Below are 22,988 nucleotides of genomic sequence, written 5' to 3' on the forward strand. Positions count from 1 at the left end.
ACATCAACAACAATACAACAACATCAACAGCATTATTATATCAACAACATTACTACATCAACAACAATAAAACAACAACAATACACCAACAACAATACAATAACAACAACATTATTACATCAACATCAATACCACAATAATCGTATTACATCAACAGCAATGCGTCAACAACAATATTACATCAACAACAGTCACAACACATTGCTACATCAATAACCACAACACATTAACAACATCATTACATCAACAACAGTCAGTTTTTCAAAAACGACACGATGCAAAACATCACACCAGGATAACGTGTTAAATATCAAATCATTTTACCATTCTAAAAACATCAACATTTAAAATTATAACACCAACAACACAGCAACAACAACAAAAACAACCACAACAACAACATATCATCAACACCATAATGACAGCAATACAAAAAATTGAAAAAGTTCAACATCAACAACAACAAAACAACAACAACAATACAACAACAACAACAACAACAAATAAACCATAAACATAATCTCACCAATAATCTCACCAAACACATCACATCATGTCTAAATACTGCATTCACAAACCACGACCACAAAAACAACAACAACAATAACAACAACACAACAATACCAATAACAATAACAACAACAACACAACAACAACAGCATCACATCAGAATATAACATACAAGTTAGTTGCACGCTTCAACAATGATGACATCAAAATCGCATTAAAAACATCACAGCATCAAAGCTGTTAAAAACTAAACCTCTTACTGAAATTGCCTTCCTAAAGCAGTGCAGAAAGATTTTTTATGGTGGAAGTTTTGGTGGTGGTTGATGGTGATAGTGGGGTGATGGTAGATGTGGTGGTAGTTGTAGTGTGGTTTGGTGTGGTAGTTGTGGTGTGGTGTGGTGGTGGTTGGTAGTGGTGTGGTGTGGTGTGGTGGTGGTTGGTAGTGGTAATGACAGTGACAGAATGTTGCTCGATGACTTGGTTCAAGAGCGGGTGGTCTACAAGAGATTCAAGTCTGCAAACTTTGCAGGTACGTCGTGTGGTAAGAGTATTGGCGCGAAAGTTTAATTCCAACTAAGCGAGTGGAAAACGATTTATAAGCAGCTCTGTGCATGTCGGTAAGTAAAAATTGCAATCAACTGTTGTCAACTGTTGTCAACTGTTGTCAACTGTTGTCAACTGTTGCCAACTGTTGCCAACTGTTGTCAACTGTGATGGAAATAATAAACAAAGATCTCCATTTTTTAACATTTTCAAAGAAAAACATGAAAACAACACCTGAATGCAAGTTATAATAATAATATATGCTGAATACCGCACGACATCATTACATCACCACAACAACACAAAAACAACAACAGCATCGTCATCACAACGCCACAACCTTACGACAGTAGCACACATCATGTTATATGAGGGTAGTAGTTTGTTCAGCAACAGCCGAAGTGAGTTGCACAACTAGAGCAGCAAATAATAAAAGCAACAGCATAGTGAAACAACTATGAAACGATGAACTCCTAACCACAAAAACACAACAACACAACCACAGCAACAACACAATATCAACAACATAACCACAATAACACAACAACAACAGCAACATAACAACAGCAACACAACAACAAAAAAACACAACCAACACAACATCAACAATAGCAATTTTTATAAACAGCAACGACTTAATCAACGACAGCAGAACACGAGGGCCAAGAGAAGCAACTGAGGTATTGAGGATGGCCCTCAACTGAACGCCACATCAAAGAACATTTTGAAAGTATTCATCCGATTGCATTTTTGTAGAGACGCATGTGCTCCATGATTATGTCCACAGAGAGTGTGTACAGATGTGCATTTGCTGTGTGTACAAACTACGATTTCTTTACCCTGATTTTTGTTTAATATGACATGGGTATATATGTTTGTGTGTGTGTATATGCGTGTTGTGTTTGTTCGTGTTTGTACGCACAGAAATGTACGTGTATGTTGTGCACATCTGAATGCGTGTCGGGGCTACTTACCGACCATTCATTCATCTTTATTTGCACAACAAACTGCCCTCATGTATGCAAATAACACGCGTATGATGTCAAACATTTGTTAAGACGATATGAGGTGAGAAGATGTGGAAAGAGGGCAAACCTGTGTCGAATGCAGGATGGCGTTGAGGCAGGAGAAGAAGATGTCGTGCTTGTCGCCAGTCCAGAGGAGCAGCAGGTAGGTGAGGCCCAGCAGTGGAAACAACACGAAAGTCGCTTTCGTCGCTTTTCTGCAGCGGTTCAAAATAAGTTGTGAGGCTGTAATGAACGTAAGGCTTGGCTTTATCGTGAAGTGAATATCTCAATGAGATGCGTGCCAACAATGAAACATAATTATGGAGCATTTCAGTGCTGCCCAGTTGTGTCAGGCCCACCTAACACAAATAACTTGCAAGTAGTTGTTTAGTGAGAAAGTATACGAAATTTTATCAATAATTAATGAAAGAGAAATAGAAAATGATTGAAAGAATGAAAGTATAAATAAGTAAATGAATGAATGAATGAACGAACGAACGTTTGAGCGAATGAACAAATGGATGAATCAGTAGATGAATGAATGAAAAAGCAAATGAATGGTTGAATAAATGGATAATTAAATAAGACGCGATCTCAATTATTAATAAGTGAATTGGCATATCTATCGGGTGCGACAATTGTACGGACAGATTATAAAATATTTCAAATGATATGGCGGAGAAGATGGTGATGAATGTGAGGAAATATGATGGAGGCGGCTCACTTGTAGAGACCACTCTGTCCGGGGTTGGACGATCTCAGTTTCGTGATGAGGACCCACACGATGCTGGCCAGGAAGAAGGAGTTTACCTGCGAGTTGGTCAGTGGTCAGTGTCTTGATTGATTACAAAACATTATTTAATTAATTAATTTTAATGTTGTTGATACTTTTGCCCTTCAGTAAAAATAGTTAATTATAAAAACCTATTCCGTTTTGTCAAAATAAATTCAAAAGAAAATAATACAATTTGGCTTGTTGACGAATTTCTGAAATGATTTTCTCCTCAATGCTTTTTAGAAATTCATAAATGCATGACGTTGACTGCAAATGGGAAGGTAAGTCACCACGCAACGTGCAGCATCAAAGAATTACAAGTCAATATTTCAAATCCGTTCATCTTGATGTTTCTGAAACATGCGAAAAATCAATAGACTGAGCAGAACACAACAAAATAAAAATTAAAAAAAAAAGATGATTTATTTGTTTATGCTATTACAACGATCCCACCCCAATTAAACCTCATCACTGGCTAGTTAACCAACGAAGGATCCTACAGATAGGACAAACATATGTACTCATGCATATTTCTACAAATTAGCAGCAAACCTTGCATAACTTCATTGCAGTTCAACATTTTTGAAATGCATTCTGTGTCACTCTCATATCCATCAGCAGGTCCGTTAATTTCATGCCCCAGGTCTCAACCACATCTCACACAAAAAAAGTGTTATATGAGCATTTTTTTGCTTCATCAATTATAATTTATGATAATAAATTAATTAACATTCAATAATTAATTAATTTTCTGAATTACGTTTCATTCACCAGTTTTCAAAATTATTACTTGCTATATGAAATTTTGTTTTAATGAAGGTACCTCAATATATATATATTAATACACCTCCTAAAGAGGAGCTCAACAAATAAAAAAAAATTATTTTCAGCAATGGACCGCAATAAATTTTGAATAAGAGAATTAAATGTTTTCAACATATTAAAATATTAGCACACTGGCAACAGACACGGTAACACATACAGTGTGTGTGTCTGGTGCATGGATTCACTCGTATTCCCAACAATAATAAATAATTTGAAGTTTCAATATCTTCAAATGTCAACATGCAATTATTGATAGGAGCGAGAACGACAACGAAATGTTTGGTTGTTGCTTCAGCTTCATGCACCCTTCATCCATTGCGACTCCTCTGCAGACGTTTTTAGACAACTATTTTACAGGGTTTTAAATGAATAAAGAGTTTTTTGCTGCAAGACACATCAGAAATTTTTCACAACAGCAACTATCAACGAAGATTTCGTGACACCTGATGTCCGTGACGACAATAAAGTGCAAGTCATTGCTACCTACGACCTAAATCTCATTTGTCTCATGAGATGTGAAACTGGCTTTCGTTATTTCAATTACATTTTTATTGAACGTTGAAACAAAATTTTCAATTTAAAAATAAATTGAATTTTTTTTTCAGCAATCTATCTTAATTTTCATTGATGAGTGAGATTGTAAAATTTATATCAGGCTGTCGGGATCAAGTGGAGCTGGACACAGGGAATGTGGGATTAAGCGTTGTTGGTTAAAAAATGGCAAAATTATATGTAACCAAGCTGTTTCAACAAGGTGGAACACACGCAAAAAAAACAGGAAACAATGAAACTGTCAGAGATTGTCACGAGAGGATTTTTAAAGGTGACGAAAGATTAAAAATATACAAGTTACATTTTTGAATATTTCCAAATATATTTCTTCACTCAAAATAAACAAAATTTGGATGTTAATAAAACTGAATGTACGATTTATACACGTAGAAAAATAGTATTTAGGCCTACCTACATGTAGGAGAAATATATTTCGTTCTCCATGTGATGAAGTTGTACAGATTTGAAAATTATTCACAGTTCACGATACGGCGATCAACCAACGCGACCACAAGAATCATGGATCATCTATCTATCTGCTCAACGACATTCACCACTCCTACCATCGTTACTATTGTCACTATGTTAATATCAGTATTGGTCGTTTAATAACTGAAGAAGTTATCTGCTTATTTTATTGCTGATATTGTTTCAATCATTTGTACTCTTTGCCAAGTTGGATATCATTTGCTTGTTGTTGTTATTTACAATATTTTTCCAAACAACTTGGTGACAAGCACACTGGCGTACCGAGGGGGGGGGCGAGGCGGGCGGATCGCCCAGGGCCTCCGATTTGGAGGGGGCCTCCCAAAAAGCCAATTACGAAAATTTTTAAATAATTTATTTATTTAGTAAGTGTATAGACGTGATTTTGTGTTTTGATTTTTTAATATATTTATTTATAAATAATCTGTAGTAATGCATATACTTAGTTAGAATAAACGCTTTTTTAAAATCCTGACCGAATTGGTAATCCACGTCTATTTTTAGTCGGACATTGACATCATTATACTTGAATGTGATTGGTTGATATAGTTTTTGGACGAGTCGCCTTTTTCAAACTTTTTTTGTTGTCTGTTCCGTTTGGTTTATTAGAGTGAGTTTTAAATTTTATTTATATATTTATCAATCTCTTCTTTAATAAGTTTAAATATAACTACTATCTTTCAGGTAAGAAAAACAGAAAATATACTTTCACCCACCGGTACTGACTCACTAGTTTAAATCTAAGGTACACAAAGTGTTGATAGGTAAAGACGGATATCTGTTCTCCTCGGTTTACGTGACTGATGTTACACCATTTTTTTTCACTTTTAATTTTTTAAATTATATTTTAAGCCCTGAAGTTAAAATAAATTATTAGAATTAAAACACTATCAACTTTTAGATAGATACGTGATCATGAAGAGACATCATCTAAGTGGAGCACAAAAACGAAAAATTTTGAAAAGTAGAAGGGAAGAAACCGAAGCTCTGTCTGGATCAATGCTTAAATTTGTTAACCAAGTTGCCAAACCAGAATCCATTATTGCTAGTTCATCAAGTCAGCAGACTGATTTAGATACAACCGTAGAATCTGACCAAGGAAAAACAACCACCGAAACTGAAACGTCAAACCAACAATGCGAGGATGAAATCAATTTTTCTAGTGAAAATGATATTTTTTATAAATTGTGATGTGGGGAATTGGACAATTCCGTTATCAGATAACATCAGAATCGGTATAGTAAAACTAAAGAGTAAATATTTCCAGTGATTTGAACCACTCTAAACCATTTAGAGTGGTTCAAAGAGTAGGGAAGCAAACAAAGGATCAAACTCGACAGTTGACAAAGCATTGGTTCTACAAGCATCTTCCAAATGGTGAAAAAGTTCTCAGAAAGTGGATGGTTTATTCTCCTTCCAAAAAATTTTATTTTGCTTTTGTTGTCGACTTTTTGCTGCTTGTGATAAAGAAAGTAATAATTTTTCAAAATTTGTTACAGGGTTTAATAATTGGTGGAAACTAAACCCTAAGATTACACATCACGAAAATTTTGAAATTCACTTAAACAATCATGAAAAATGGAAAACATTAGAACTAAGTTTGAATCTTAATAAAACCATTGATGCCGTTCATCAAGAAAATCGAGAACTGGAAACTAAAAAATGGAATGACATTTTACACCGCTTATTGGATGTCACCATGTTTCTAGCAAAACAAAATTTACTTTTTCGAGGCCACAGAGAAGATGACTTTTCTAACAACAAAGGCAATTTCTTAGAGTTAGTTGAATTAATTTCACACTACGACCCTGTCTTAAAAGAACATTTAGTGAGGGTCCAACATAGCAAGGCAGGAAACACGATTTCATATCTTTCCCCTAAAATTCAGAATGAATTTATTTCTATATTGGGAGATACTGTGAAACAGAAAATTATTGATGATGTAAAGCAAGCAAAGTATTACGGTATTACGGGATAATGTTTGATTCAACACCTGATATATCTCTCCAAGACCAATTAAGTGAGATTATTAGATATGTTCATATAAAAAACAAAAATGTAGAGGTAAGAGAATCATTTTTAGTATTTTTTCCTCTTGCCAGAAAGAAGGCTATTGATATCACACAAAGAATTGTAAATATTATTGATGAAGAGGGTTTGTCGAAGCCAAGGTTATGACAATGCTTCGGTAATGCCAGGTGTTCATTCTGGGGTACAAGCCAGGATCCATCAGAAAATCAGAAAATTTTATTTGTACCTTTTTCTAATCATTCACTTAACTTGAGCGGGGTTCACGCATTTGGAAGCAATCCAACTTGTATAACGTTATTTGGAACAATTGAAAGCATTTACAACTTCTTTTCTTCATCAACTCATAGATGGGATATATTGTCAGAAATAGTCGGGATCACTGCAAAAAGGCTAGCAGGAACCAGGTGGAGTGAGCAGTATCATGCGGTGAAACCTGTAATGAATCATTTCAGCAAGTTGGTACAGGCTTTAGAAAAATTATGTGATCCATCAGAAAATGTAGATACGAGAGATTCAGCTCAAATTTTAATGAAAAATATTCAAGATTTCAAATTTCTTGCTTATCTTCATTTCTGGAGCAGTACTCTTGAGAAAGTCAATCATGCTCAAAAATACTTGCAAACAGAAGGAATTGGTTTAGATAAAACCATTGAAAAATTAGATACCTTAAAACTTTTTCTGCATGAGAGTCGCGATGAATTGGTTGAAAATGCATTGATATTTTCTACAAAAATTTGTGAAGAAATGGGAATAGCTACAGAAAAATTGGGTCGAAAAAGTCAAAGAAAGCTTATGCCTGGAGAAGAAAGTAAAGATGAAGCTTTAACGTTGAAACAGGAATTGAGACAATCAATGTTTCAGTCACTTGATAATTTTTATCAAGATCTTAGAAAAAGGATAGAATCAATGCAAAATGTATATGTAAAATTTGCAGCCATTCAATCATCACATCTTATTGGAATGGAAATAGAAGAACTTTCAAAGCTGATACCAAATCTGACAGAAACGTTTGATGAACTAGAAGAAAATGAAATGATACCCGAAATTAAACGATTAAGACGTCATCTTCAAGCAGGGAAAATTGAGAAAGATGATGTTAAAAAATGGTCTGCACTGAAAATGTTAACCTATATAATAGAAATTGATTTACACGAGTCAGTTCCAAACTTATATTTAGCTTTAAAAATTTGTTTGTCAGTGTGCGTTTCAATTTCTTCTTGCGAAAGAAGCTTTTCAAAATTGAAGCTGATTAAAAGTTATCTTCGTTCGACAATGAGTCAAGCAAGACTTAATGGCTTAGCAATCCTATCAATTGAAAACACAGTGGCGAGAAATATTAACTTTGATGAAACAATACAAATATTTTCTGATGCAAAATCTCGTAAAAAACAGTTTTAATATATTTTTCGATTAGCTGAATCAAAATTTTGTGGCATATGTGTACTGACATGTGTAAATGTTTTGTATCTATGTATATTGCATTTTTGTAAAACATAAAATATAAAAACATTTTTCATTTATTTTCTGCATCGTCAGCCAATTAAAAAATTAAAAAAAGAATAAGTGCCTTATCCTTTTCTGGACATCGGCGACCATCAATTTCCACAAAATATGGACTGTGGTTAGTTTTTGTCGATGAATTTCTTGGCAGAGGTATAGACATATGTTACCATTTCTTTTTGCCATTGCATCAAATAAGCGACCATATGATGGTCTTTGGGATGAACAGCATGGTATGCTTTCGAACTCGATGACACTGACTTCAACGACCAAGCAGATAATCATTACATCCACCATATAATATCTATGTATATGTAATACATTTTATTTATTTATGAAAGGCATCACAAATATTTCCGCCCCGGGCCTCAAAGGCCCTAGGAACGCCACTGGACAAGCACATGGTCACAGAGTAGTAAAAACAATGAACCATGGCTTTTTTTGGAAAAAATAACGTGTTTTGAAAAATAGGAGGTTCATTTTCAATACACTATTATTATCGCAAACGTTATGCATCGCAACTTATAGAATCACGTTTCGGCCGCTGTTCCTTGTTTTTAGACTCAACTAAAAAATATCTCATCCATTCAAACGAGATTTCTCGTCCCCATTGCTTGTTCCATGCCGATGCTGACGAAAATATTGCATTTACATCTCACTCTCAAACATTTATTATTCAAAACGTAACAAACAAAGTTTTTAAAACTGTTTGAAAATAACATTTTATATCTAAAACAAACAAGTTTAATTAAAGGGAAATCAAAGTTAGCTGAAGGGAAAATGAAAAAAAAATGGACCAAAGAGAAAACCAAGAAATACATGAAATGGTAGAAAAATCACACGTAGGAAGACATTCAGTGCAGTTGAATAATGCATGTGAGTGTCGTTGGATGTCGCTTTTGATGTAATTTCGTTTGAAATTAACTTTTTTCAATATATTTTTTTAATGTTCTTATGGTTTTACTGTAGAAGTTATGTATTTTTTGCTATGGTTTGTGGTGTTGTTGCTATGGTTTGTGATGTTGTTATTGTTATAGTTTGTTATGTTAATTTAATGTTTAGTTGTTGGTCAACTAATAAGTGCTTTTACATCGCTCATACTAATCATTGTTACAGAAATATGTTCTTATCATTAGTTGAATGTTTAAATATTTTTCTTTCACGTTTATGATGTTCATTTTATTGTTTAGTTGTTTGTTGTTTCCCTCGTTTTTGAACAACTGATTATTTTATTTTCAACTTGTGATTCATTAAAATTAAATTGTCCTTTTACAACATTTCAAGTTAAGATATTGTTTCAGAACTTATCAAAATTGTTCTTAAACTTTTGTTGCTGAAATTTATTCAGACCCACTTGCAAATGACAATGGAACATATTTTTCGCGACACACAACACGTATGAATGAATGAACCTGTCTGTTGAAACTGATGATGTCAAAACTAACTGCTCTTCGAAGCTGGAAACAAAAGTGCAACAATCTTATCAACCGAGATTAATTTGAGACCTGTAGCATTGCATGTATGAAGTGTTGTTTGTAGTTCATCTAATCTCAATAGTGTTCTTCATAATCTCATTACTGTTCTTCATAATCTATCTCTATGTCTTTCTTCAATTATCGCTTGGTCTCACTCTATTTGTCTCAAACTTAATCCTTTTAAGTGTGAATTAACTTGTTTTAATAAATCTAAACGCTCTATTACTATTCTTTGCATTATCCTACCTGATTCTAAATCTCTTGACGTTTCTCACAAGTTTCGTAGTCTAGGCTTTATCTTTGATTCTAGCTTTCTAGCATTTATTTCAGATTAATAGTGTTGCTAAATGTTTTTAATTTCATCTACGTAAAATAAAAAAACTTTTGCCTTTTCTTGGCGATCCAACTCTCCTCCTTTTTGAAACTTTTTTAGTTTTACCTATGATTGATTATTATAACTTGTTTTTCTATGGTCTTCCTGATTCTACACTCTATCCTTTAAGTAAAGCTTTTAACTCTGCCGCTCAGCTAGTTGCTCGTGCCCCTTTCTTTTATCATATATCTCCATATCTTGTTATTTTGCACTGGCTACCTATAAACTATATAATAATTTGTTAAATTTGCACATTAATGTTCAAGTCTCAATCTAAATTATTTCTTAAATACTTATCAAATATATTAATTGAACTTAAACGCCCCGGTTTACGATCGTCTTCTTGTTCTCACTTCTTTTTAACTCGTGTTAAACACTCTTTTGCTAAATCTGCATTTGCTTTTTCTGGCCCTTCTCTCTGGAACTCTCTACCTACTTCTCTGACTACTTCTCCCTCACTTACAAGGTTCAGAGCGGATTTCAAGACCCATCTGTTTGCAAAATTCACTGAGGAGCGCTGTTGAACATCACGGAAATAGCGCTTTACAAACTAATTGACTGATTGAAGTCATGAGCAATGTACATAACCAAAGAGATTATAACAATTATTCAAGCAGTTTTTGCTCGTTAAAACCGTCGTGAAAAGGAAAGCCTTGCATGCAAAAGTTGAACCACGCTGGTCACTTATGTTCGAGTTTATACGGGGCAATTAATTATCAATTATGCAATCAATCTTTGTTTTTTCGTTTAATTATCAATTATGCAAATATTAAAACTAGACAAACAAAAATGAGACATCAGTTGGAAGTTAAGATCGATGATGAAATTAATTTTAAGGAATTCTAATAATTTCGTGCTAAAAACTAAAAATCAGTAAAACTCACTAAAAAATTAGAGACAGAAAAATCATCATGTGACTATAATTCTCAAGACGGGAGCCCGGGTATTTACATTAAAAACCCTAAATATCCTAAATAAAAACTATCATTAAGAAACTTTAAAGTTTCTTTCTAAAACATTCAAAAATTCTTCAACAGACTATTTGCATAAAATCATAGCTTGAAAAAAACGAAAATGTCGTTCTTTTAAACATGTTGTTCAAATGTTTTTGTATCTACATCCATTAAACAACATATCATTTTCGAGTTCTCACGTTTGCTGCTGATGAAAATTCAACAAAAAAAGAATTAAAATTTAAAGAAAATTCAGTACCTCATTTTGCTTGTCGTTACTTTTCAAATTTTCACCCATTAAATCGCTTATCAAAATTTTAATTTTTCCCAGAGCTCCCCGCAAATAATTAATTAGTTTAGAAACCAACTTGTCTCTTGAATTCATCCAATGAACCTCCTCGCCGGCTGGGATGTGCCAAGAAAAAATTTCGACAAGCAGAACAAACAGCGAGTTCATAAACAACTTCTCCATAAACAAACTCCATCCATTCACAAATTTATCATTCATAAACTATTCTTATCAGTTATCACTCTCTTCATTATTTTTTGGCATTATTTCCCATTCAATTTATTTATAATTTCATTGAATTCATTCCAAGTTAGCAACCTCTTCTGATTAACTAATTACCTTTTGCTTTACTTTTATTGCAGTAATAACAACATCAGTAATAATAAGAAACAAGAACAAAAATAACAAAAATGTTAAATGCTTTTTAAGAATGAGTAACTGCCTCATCTGCCCTTCAATCCATCCATCCATCCATCCATCCATCCATCCATCCATCCATCCATACATCCATCCATCCATTCACTTATTCGTTCATTTCATCTTTCATTTGTTCATTTTCATTCACGCATAAACACGTCGTTATGAATGTTGATGGAATTTTTCGTCATTGCCCGGATGAAGAAATTCATTTTAAAATGGTTTCCGCTTAGTGCATTGATACTGACGCTTTCATTGTTTGTTTGTTACTACTGATACTATACTATCATTGTTTGCACGTTGATACTGATGATACCATCGTTGGTATGTTGATACTGATACTATCAACGTTTATACTCTGAGACTGATGATATCATTGATTGAATGTTGTTTCAAACATTCATTTTTTGTCTGTCGTTATTGAAACTGTGATAAATTGTGTGTCGTTACTGATTCATTGATACCATACCGTCATTTGAAATATGGTTATTGCTGCAGCTGTGATGATGGTGCGATTGGTGATAAATAATGATGGATGATGAACTTCTTGGTTTATAAGTTGGTTTTTAAGTTAATTTTATTGATTACGCTTTGCGCTGCTTAAAGTTACAAAGGTACCGACCATCTTGTCATGTAAAGTTTCGTATTTGGAGTTTGGAGCATTGCATTCGAAACAGGGGATCCTAATGTCAAGTACTTTAATAAAGTTACAATGCAGAATTGTGATGCTTGTTGTTGTGAATTGACGTGGTGTGAATTGGTGTGGTGTGAATTCGTGTGTTTTGAATTCGTGTGATGTGAATTGATTTGATGTGAATTGGGATGGTGTGAATTTATGTGGTGTGAATTGATGGTTTTTCTGCTTCAAAGTGAGATAAAAATTCTATTTTTGAAAAAAATGTAAAGCACTCTCAACCACTAAAAAAATTTTTCATCACCTAAATGTTCGTTTCTAAGTCACTTACGTGCATATAGTTTTTTTCATATGCTTTCTTGATAAAAAATGGAACAGCGTTTAAAAATAAATTAATAATGGAACGAATAAGTAAATAAATGAATGAATGAATAAATGAACCAAGATAAACATAAACAGGTGGAGAAATGTTTTTTTTAGTTATTTTGATCATGCATAATGCAGTACTGGAGTTTGGTATTGATGGCAATGGTTTATATCGGCCAGCCCGACGTATTGAGTTTCTATCGTGTTGTATATGTTTTTGAAATATTTCCGGTTGGCAGATTGCTTGGCATCAAAGATACGTGATCCAACAATGGAAGCCTGCTGCCAAGTCAGGAATTAGTTTTAATTAGGATTTTTAACTTCCCTTACACCACATTCAAAATTTTAATTTGTATCCCTGAAGCAACTTGTGAACTCCCAAATGACAAGCCATCTTACGAAAAATATTAATAGTTGTTTTTTGATGACAGCTGATGACATCTAACCTTTAATGTTCTAAAACAAACAATTATAGATAGGTCTCATCTTGGACAGTGCGATGGTGTAGCGGTCAAGCCTCTGGCACTGGTGTTGCAGTGACCAGATACGATTGCAAAGAGATTATCCAGAATGTTGGAGAGAATGTTGTAATACATGAATCAATCAATCAACAAAAGAATTGTATCACAGTTTCAAAATTAAGTTCTGCAGCTTCCTGCAGCGCAATGTTTTTTCTTTTTTTAACTCACAATCTTCATCTATTTATGGTAAATAGACCTAGATAAACATCCGGTACACGTGGAAAAGTTGTATCTACCAACGCATCTGCTCCGATGTTTTTTGGCCTCTGTGATTGAATGTTTTTTATTTGTATGCTAGAGCGTTTGTATAATTAAGCGTAGGAATGTTTGTATGTTTTGTTGTATGTGTGAAAGTTTGTATGTTTCGTAGTATGCATAAATGTTTGTATGTTCAGTTGTATGTAAGAATGTTTATATACCAAAATTTTTTTGTTTGAACAGGGTTGTTTGAACGTGTAAACCGTTAGTTTGTTAAATCGTTAGAACTGAAGATGTAAGTTGAAAGTTTATTTGTATGATTGACTGACGAGTGTAGCCTGCTGAAACTTTTGTCAATACTTAGAAGGCCATATTTTTGTTCCTAAGAGATTATGTTGAGTGGTCACGCGTCAACAAACGCTAAACACGACAGTCATTTAACAACTTCTCTCTGCTTCAAGTCATCAGCATCTTGCAAAACATCTTTCTAGTACAAAATTTTTATAAGCATCAGGGTAAAATTTGGAAAAATTAATTCAACTTCCTGGTTTTAAATCATTGCGAGAATCATTAAAACAAGTCGAGAACTCCACTGAAATAATAACTGCGAATTGTTACATTGCATCAATGAATATTTTTATGATGATTACACCAATAATCAATATGACGTAAAAATGGAATCCATAGCGACGGTAATAGTAATGGTTCGTTCTGGCATTAACGATTTTCTTGACATCAAGTGTCATCACGGCGACCCCGCAATGCAGATCAACATGTAAATCATCTGGTCCAGGTTGGAAATTGATTGCAAGCATCAAATATAACAACAATGAACTTTGAACTTATGCTCCGGTTTACGATTATATATGAAGTATGTGTACGTCTGTATGTGCTTCAGTATCTGTATATGTTATACATATATAAATGCGTGCATATAAATAAATATACATATATAAAAATATGTTTATTATATGTATATAAATTCTTGGACCCCTGTTATTTCATGTATAAATTAACGACATTAGCAATGTTTCTTCCTTCCTTAATTGCATATTGTACGCGGATATCTCTACATCTTCCGATGCAATGAACTTTGAGCTCCCGAGATTGGTTCTTTTGTAAAAGATTAAATATAAATGACGCATAGTCTCTATAAATGATATTGGGACCTGAAATTTTTACAAACATTGACCAGGACCTAAATCTTAAAATAAACGATACTCCTATAGCAAAAGTCCTCTCCACTAAATTTCTAGCAATTTCAATCGCCGACAATCTTTCTTGGAGTCTTCGTATACAAAATATTACTTATAAATTCTGTAACCTTTTCTACAGAATTAAATACAAATTAAACAAATTGTCCTTGATCTTGATCACCTTATGCTTTGCATTCAGTTACCATTATCTACCAAATGCGTACTTTCTTGGGGAAATAGTCAAAAACGTCATCTTTAAAATCTAATTTTGTTTTAAAAACGAATTGTCCAACTTCTTTTTCACCCTGAACTTTTTTCCCATGCTAAACCATTCTTTATTAAACATAAAATCTTTTTTATATATATTTCTGCTCAATATTTGTACTTAAATTTTCAAGTAATTTGTTTTCGAAAACATATTAAAATTTTTATACACAAAGCAATTTAATTGAGACTTACATCAAAAAACATACTCCATTTCTTTACAACTACAAAACGCGACTCAAATTAATTTCATCCAGTTTAAAACAAATTGTATATATATATATATATATATATATATATATATATATATATATGTATTTATGTATATATATATATAAATATATATATATATATATAATCACAACATTATTTATATTTATATATAATGTGTTCTTTTGTATGTTTGTATTTAAATATATAGTGTGTATGTGTGTGGTGATGTGAATTTTGTTTAACACAGGTCTGAAAAATTGTTAGTTTATTGGTTGAGGAGTGCATATAATTTCACGCATTTGCGTTCGCACACACACACACGCACAAGCATACATTATTCGTTTGTTTGTTGTGCATGTAATCTGCGCGGTGATGCGTCTTTAACTTACGACGGGACAACCCCAAGCACGTACTCGTCATCATCTTTCTGGTGCTCTACGAGTCTCTATGACTCTTATTTTCTATAAGTTTTACAAATTGTTTGAAAATGTTTCTTTTTGATGCCTCATTTGAAAAGTATGAACATATGCCGAAGATAAAGTTAGCAATGACTGTGTTTCAGTTATGACGACCGTCTGTGGTTGCATTGAAGATTGCATTGTGATTGTTATTTGGAAGTCAAAAGTTGGAGTGGAGAATCATGAAACTTCATCTTCCAACAAACGTTTGACTCTTCTTGAAAGTTTACAAACTCTCCCAAAAATGCAATAAATTTTTTTGCAAAAACACAAACAACAACAACAGCAGCAACAACAACAACAACAGCAAGGAAGGTAAGAAGAAGGAGACGGAAGACAAAAAAATCACATAAGCCTGGTGAATATGATCATAGATGAAAGTGTCCCGGCCAGACAAATTCAACATGACAGATGCAAGTAGGTAAATACCGTTCCGATTAGCTAAAAAGAAGGGGAAATGGACTAAAAAACAATGACAAACTTCAGCAGATTCAGATGCGGTCATCATATACCCCTCAGAAACTATCAGGCGAGGACAGATCTCACGGACGAAACTGTGTGGAATGGACAAATGTGTGAAAAGGGAGTCGAAACAGTGTCACACTTATGGCAGGAGAAGATGGAGAGGCACACGTGGTCTGGGGAGAGATTGGGTGATCTTTCGGAGGGGCCAATGAAAGCGGCAAGGGTGGTGTAAGCGATACTTGGAGAGCTAGATGGCCTATGACCAACTACTACTACTACTACAATAACAGCAAAAACAACAACAGCAGCAGCAGCAGTAGCAACAACAACAACAATTATGCAAATATCTTTCAACATAACATTAAAAACATAAGCTATGGATGCCATAACAAGAATTTGGTTTATCAGGCGACAGATCAGTAAACTGATGTTTACAAAACTGGACAAACTTATTTTTAACCTCATGAATATTTTATTTCAATCAATCAATCAATCAATCAATCAATCAATCAATCAATCAATCAATCAATCAATCAATCAATCAATCAATCAATCAATCAATCAATCAATCAATCAATCAATCAATCAATCAATCAATCAATCAATCAATCAATCAATCAATCAATCAATCAATCAATCAATCAATCAATCAATCAATCAATCAATCAATCAATCAATCAATCAATCAATCAATCAATCAATCAATCAATCAATCAATCAATCAATCAATCAATCAATCAATCAATCAATCAATCAATCAATCAATCAATCAATCAATCAATCAATCAATCAATCAATCAATCAATCAATCAATCAATCAATCAATCAATCAATCAATCAATCAATCAATCAATCAATCAATCAATCAATCAATCAATCAATCAATCAATCAATCAATCAATCAATCAATCAATCAATCAATCAATCAATCAATCAATCAATCAATCAATCAATCAATCAATCAATCAATCAATCAATCAATCAATCAATCAATCAACCAATCAATCAATCAATCAATCAATCAATCAATCAACTAACCAACCAACCAATCAATCAATCAATCAATCAATCAACATCAACCATTCAGTCAGTCAACTTACCAGTAAGACAACAAATATGGGAACCAATGTGATGTAATCAATCCTCCAGATCTGTTCAGGCAACCAGCAACTGCGTTCGATTGTTTGTTTTTTTGTTTGTTTTGTTGTTTGTTTTGTTTGTTTGTTTGTTTATCAGTCTGTCTGTTTTTTTTACAAACTCATCCACACGTTGTCATCAACATATAACGGATAAAACTAATTTTCAAATTTGATATAAAAACTCGTCCCTAGAATGAATATAAAGTAAAACAATTTTTTCAGAATTTCCAAAAAAATGACATGTCTTCTTGTTATGGTGCGTGTTTTTTTTTTAAATTTTATTTATTTTTTATTCTTTTCTTTTCTTTTTTTTCTTTTCTTTTTTTTCTTATTTTCTTTTCTTTTTCTTCCCAGATTTTCACGATGTTGCCACCGATCGAACAATATTTTTTCAATGTCTTTCCATCATTAACACGTTCAACGAGATTAAATTTTTTTTTTTATAAAATATTCTTAAAAAAATATTGAATGTAAAAAAACGAAATGAATAATGGAGGATACAAATGAAAAATATTGTGGTTGATGTTGTGGTTGATGTTGTGGTTGTTGTTGATGTTGTTGTTGATGTTGTGGTTGTTGTTGATGTTGTTGTTGATGTTGTTGATGTTGTTGTTGTTGATGTTGTTGTTAATGTTGTTGTTGATGTTGTTGTTCTTGATGTTGATGTTGTTGGGGATGTTGTGATGTTGTTTTGTCTTGTCCCACTTAACGGCTCTCCAGCCCCCAACGGTGCCATTGTGTGCCATGTTTCGCGATTCACAAATAATTCGATTAATTATTTTTTTTCTCTTTCATTTTCTACTTTTCTCTCTTCATTCTGGCTACCAACCGTCATTTTTGACTTCAAATCAGATTCTGTCGTTGTAGCCTGATTCTTTGAGAAAAAGTACCAAACTTTCATCTTTAGTTTCTTCACATTGAAATCGGCGGGGAATAGTCAGCTTGTCATTGCAGAATTCAAACATAGGGAGCTCCGTTGTGCGTCAAACTGGAGTGACCCGAAAAAATGTTGTATAGTATGTCGAGAGTAAAACGACACAACAGAAAAGAAACAGTTGGTAAAAAAATTTGATGACGAAAGTTAAAATCAGAGGTCGTGTCAGCTGCCTGTTGATAACAGTTGCCCGCTGACAGGTTTCTTATTTGCCTGCAACGTCATTATTGACGAAATTTCCATTGGGATGTATTGTTGGTGTTGTGACGTTGTTGTTGTTGTTGTTGTTTTGTTGTTGTTGTGTTGTTGACGATGTGTTGTTGATGTTGTGTTGTTGTTGGTGGTGGTGGCTGCTTTATTTTGTTGAGCTGTCAATGTTTTGCCTTGATCAGCAACATGCAACTTCTAGCCTTACATTGTTTTATCATTTCTATGTGAAGTTGTATTTCTGCGGCGCTATTTTGCGTGCAATGTTACATTAGTAAATTATTTTTGCTGTTTATTTGTCCGTCTGTTGCAACAAAACATTTTTACGTCTTAGCAGCTAATCTATCTATTTATTTTTTTTCATTTTTTCCTTCGCAACAATCCTGTCCTGTCATGGGTTGATGACTCGCGGCTGCAGAGAAACATTCTTCACATAATAAAATGAAACAAACCAAAAACCTCAAAATACGAAATAGCTTGTTAGTGTCAGAAACGTTTCTGAAATTTCAAATTATGAGACGTCGTTGAAGAGGTTCATCAAAGAATTTAAAAAGTCCATTAAAGTTCATAAACTTAAAAGTATTCAAATATTTAAACAGGCTCGAAAGCATCGCGAAATTTAATCAATCAACTTTACAAAACTTATGAACAATTTTTGAAAAATTAAATTATAACTAATGTGAATGCTTAAATTTAAGCTGACTGATCGTGTTTAACAAAAATATTATTACAATAATTTTGCAATAAAATTTTTATTATAAAATTATCATTTTTAATTTAACATCAAATAATCAATCACTACTCGATTTAAAAATAGCAACAACTTCACTGTGTAATTTTTTCAAAACTCATCTTTTTATTTATATCCAAATTTTTAAAACAAAAAAAAGAGTAATGATGATGAAAGGAGAGGTAGCATGTTTTGTTTGCAGCTGATGTTTGTGTCACTGAATTGTTACACTACAAGTGCTCGTGCGAAAGTTTATGAAAGAACGAATTGCGAAAATTTCTGAAAAGACCTCTCAGACTTGAGATGTTTGAAATTTTAAACAAAAAATAAACAAATATTCATCAAGCAATTGTTTGCAAATCTGTTAAAAACTCTCTATGAGAATTGATGCATTAGCCAAAAATATTTCTTCACGTAATGCTAACGCTAATCTTTATCAAAATATTCTGTCAGCGAAACATTGGTTATTAATTACACATTGAATTTGCATTCAGAAATGGAAAACAAACCGATCCGTCAGGGAGTATATGGCGCCGTCATCGTAGCCCTGGTTTGAATTTCCTCCATCAACAGCCCCGCCATCATCATCGACCATTTGAAGACTTGTGAAACTGATGTAGCTACTTGTGCTGCTACTGCTGCTACTGCTAATACCACCACTAAAATTACTGCTACCATCGTTACTAACATCACTACTGTTATAGCCCCCAGTACCAAAACTTCTACCACTACCATCACCACCACTGCTGTCAACTGTGAAGATGGTTTTGGCAGCGGACCAAAGAGCAACAACAGCTGCTGGGATGCCTGCGTGGATGATGACGTAATGATGACGTTAGAATGATGATCACGAGGGAGTCAATCGTTTCATGCGCGTGTCGAGTTGCTAGTGGCTGTTTCGAAATATTAAATTGCAAATTTACATCTGCGCATTTGCACATGAGAGTGAGTAAACGATTAGTTGAACATTTAATCAGTCATTTAATCTTTTCAATCTTGATGTAATGTGACGATGATATAATGTGATGAAGTTATAATTTAATGATGATTTGATGTAATGATGATTTGATGTAATGATGATTTGATGTAAGGATGATTTGATGTAATGATGATTTGATATAAAGATGATTTGAAGTAATGATGATTTGATGTAATGATGATTTGATGTAATGATGATTTGATGTAATGATGATTTGATGTAATGATGATTTGATGTAATGATGATTTGATGTAAGGATGATTTGATGTAATGATGATTTGATATAAAGATGATTTGAAGTAATGATGATTTGATGTAATGATGATTTGATGTAATGATGATTTGATGTAATGATGATTTGATGTAATGATGATTTGATGTAATGATGATTTGATGTAATGATGATTTGATGTAAGGATGATTTGATGTAATGATGATTTGATATAAAGATGATTTGATGTAATGATGATTTGATGTAATGATGATTTGATGTAATGATGATTTGATGTAATGATGATTTGATGTAATGATGATTTGATGTAATGATGATTTGATGTAATGATGATTTGATGTAATGATGATTTGATGTAATGATGATTTGATGTAATGATGATTTGATGTAATGATGATTTGATGTAGTGACGATATAATGTGAGGATGACATAATGTTAGTGATACAAAGGTAATGATGATGACATGAACAATATTCTGACATGAAAATAACAAAAATGACATTAACAACAGAAACATGAAGGTAACGACGATGACATCAACATCATCAAACTTGAAGATGGTAACGATGGTAATGAATGTAATGACGACGAAGACAGATTAGCAATGCAGCAGTTTTTGTGGTTGGTTGCAGGCATAATAATAATAATGAACAATCTTGATGGGAGACCTGGAACGCTCGTACGTCATACACTGAAAAATTCAACAAGAAGAATTTTCTACAAATGTTTCATGCATTAAATCAATTTGTTTTTATCGTCTCTTTTGACCTTTTGTTCATTTTTATTTTGTTTTGTATTTTTTTTTTAAATTCATCTTTTCGATTTGTTATTTTTCGTGTCGTTAACTTCCTGGTTAGATCACTTCCGTTCTGTTGCTCGTGCGTTCCAAATCTGTCCGCGTTTGTTGGCTCTCTGAAGTTGCTTGTATCTTCATGTTATTAAATGTTAGGGTAGGAGTAATTAGTTTGCCTTCGTACAATTCTCAAACAGTAGAAAACTCACACGCGCACACGCTCACATGCAAGTTTGCAGGCAACAACTGCGCGCTAACAAATGTTTCACATGGCCGCTAAACATAGAAACTTCTACTGCAAATAACTCACAAGAATTTCAACACGAGTCTTCAAAATAAATTGAAACAAAAATAGCCAATTCAGAGATGAAGTTTCAAAATGTCCAACGGTCTTCGCAATAAATTTTCCAAGTTTTATTTTAGTTAAAAAAAAACAATTTAATAGTTTTTTTTTTATATATAATTTCAAGTTTCCACTGAAACTCAGAAATCTGACCCACCCCAGCCAATGAGGCAGTAGTGCCAGAACTTGAGTTGTTGGAGCAGAAGGGTCCAGACGATCATGGTGTGTAGGTAGAGGCCCTCCACCAACATCCAGAAGAAACTCGCTTGCTGTAGGTAGTTGTACGTTGTCACCAGGATCTTGCACGTTATCTGCGTGTGTTGGGTGTGTTCGTTTGTGTATGTGTTTGTTGTGTATGTGTTTGTTGTGTATGCGTTTGTTTGTGTATGTGTTTGTTGTGTATGTGTTTGTTGTGTATGTTTGTGTGTGCGCCTGTATGAATGTTCTGTGTGAATATTATATGTTTGCGATTGTTATTAATTAATTAATTAATAGTGATCGTTATAAATAAATGACTGACCGACTGAATAAATAAATAAATGATTGAATTAATGTATTAATGAATAAACGAAAAAACAAATGGATGGTGTATGAACGATCGAACAGATGAACGAATGGAAGGATGACTAACAAAGGCAGCGTGGTTTCCAGCGTGCAGGAGTTGGAAGAAAGAGAATCTCATGAGGATCCAGAAGATGTTCTTCAGCACGAACGCCGCTATCAACTGCACGTGGATACGATTCCGCAGACATTTCAGACATCTGTTGGCAAGTTAGTGTTGTTGCTGTCGTTACTGTTGTGTTACTGTGGTGTTGTTGTTGTTGTCTTGTTGTTGTAATGTTGTGGTTGTGTTGTTGCTGTGGTTGTTGTTGTTGTCTTGTTGTTGTAACTTTGTTGTGTTGATTTTTGTTGATGTGATGATATGACGATGGTGAATTGTGTTGCAATGTTGTGAGTGCGTTGTGTTGTGGCGAAATGATATTGTGGATGTGTCTTTTGTGATGTTGTTCTGCGGTGATGAAAATGAAAACATCATAAAAGATAACGTTGCCAGGATTCTCTGATGACGAATTGCAGACCAAATAGAAATTCATCTTCTTCGCGCCGAAAAAAAATTTCTTTCCTCTTGATGTTATTTTGGTTCATGAAATTTATTTCAACAAAAATAGACCGCCTCATGATTTATTACAGACTGAATCTGATCATCTCCTAATTATAAACATACACACGCGTACCAACACTCTTCTGTATGGACTATTTTAATTAAAAATTTCTCACATTTCCATTTTTTTTTTGAGGGAATATTTTTTTTTTACAACCAAAACTTATTAGCTATCATCTGATCATATATCAAATGCTCACGGACGAAGATATACAATTTGTGTGTGTGTTTTTTATTAATTCATTCCTTCAATTATTCCCTCATTCATTCAGTATTTTATTCATTCAATCAATTATTCCTTCACTAATTAATTAATTCATTCACTCACTCACTTATTCATTCATTCAACTATCTATCAATCCATTCAATCATTCATTCATTCAATCATTCGTTCGTTCGTTCGTTCATTCATTTTTT

At 33.4% G+C, this 22,988-nt stretch overlaps 1 protein-coding gene across 1 annotated transcript in view; it reads right to left on the reverse strand.

Moving 5' to 3' along the window:
- HELRODRAFT_120609 (hypothetical protein) overlaps nt 1-21,660 on the reverse strand; it is a gene marked incomplete at both ends in the record, with an annotated part of 34,660 nt that extends 13,000 nt beyond the window's left edge. The window contains 6 exons of the mRNA XM_009030821.1: nt 2,149-2,275; nt 2,785-2,870; nt 17,152-17,221; nt 18,033-18,064; nt 19,816-19,868; nt 21,567-21,660. Coding sequence (XP_009029069.1) covers nt 2,149-2,275; nt 2,785-2,870; nt 17,152-17,221; nt 18,033-18,064; nt 19,816-19,868; nt 21,567-21,660 — 462 coding nt within the window. The remainder of the gene's footprint in view (nt 1-2,148; nt 2,276-2,784; nt 2,871-17,151; nt 17,222-18,032; nt 18,065-19,815; nt 19,869-21,566) is intronic.
- Between the last annotated feature and the right edge of the window lie 1,328 nt (nt 21,661-22,988).

This window comes from Helobdella robusta (assembly GCF_000326865.2).
Source record: "Helobdella robusta unplaced genomic scaffold HELROscaffold_7, whole genome shotgun sequence".
Taxonomy (NCBI): Eukaryota; Metazoa; Annelida; class Clitellata; order Rhynchobdellida; family Glossiphoniidae; genus Helobdella; species Helobdella robusta.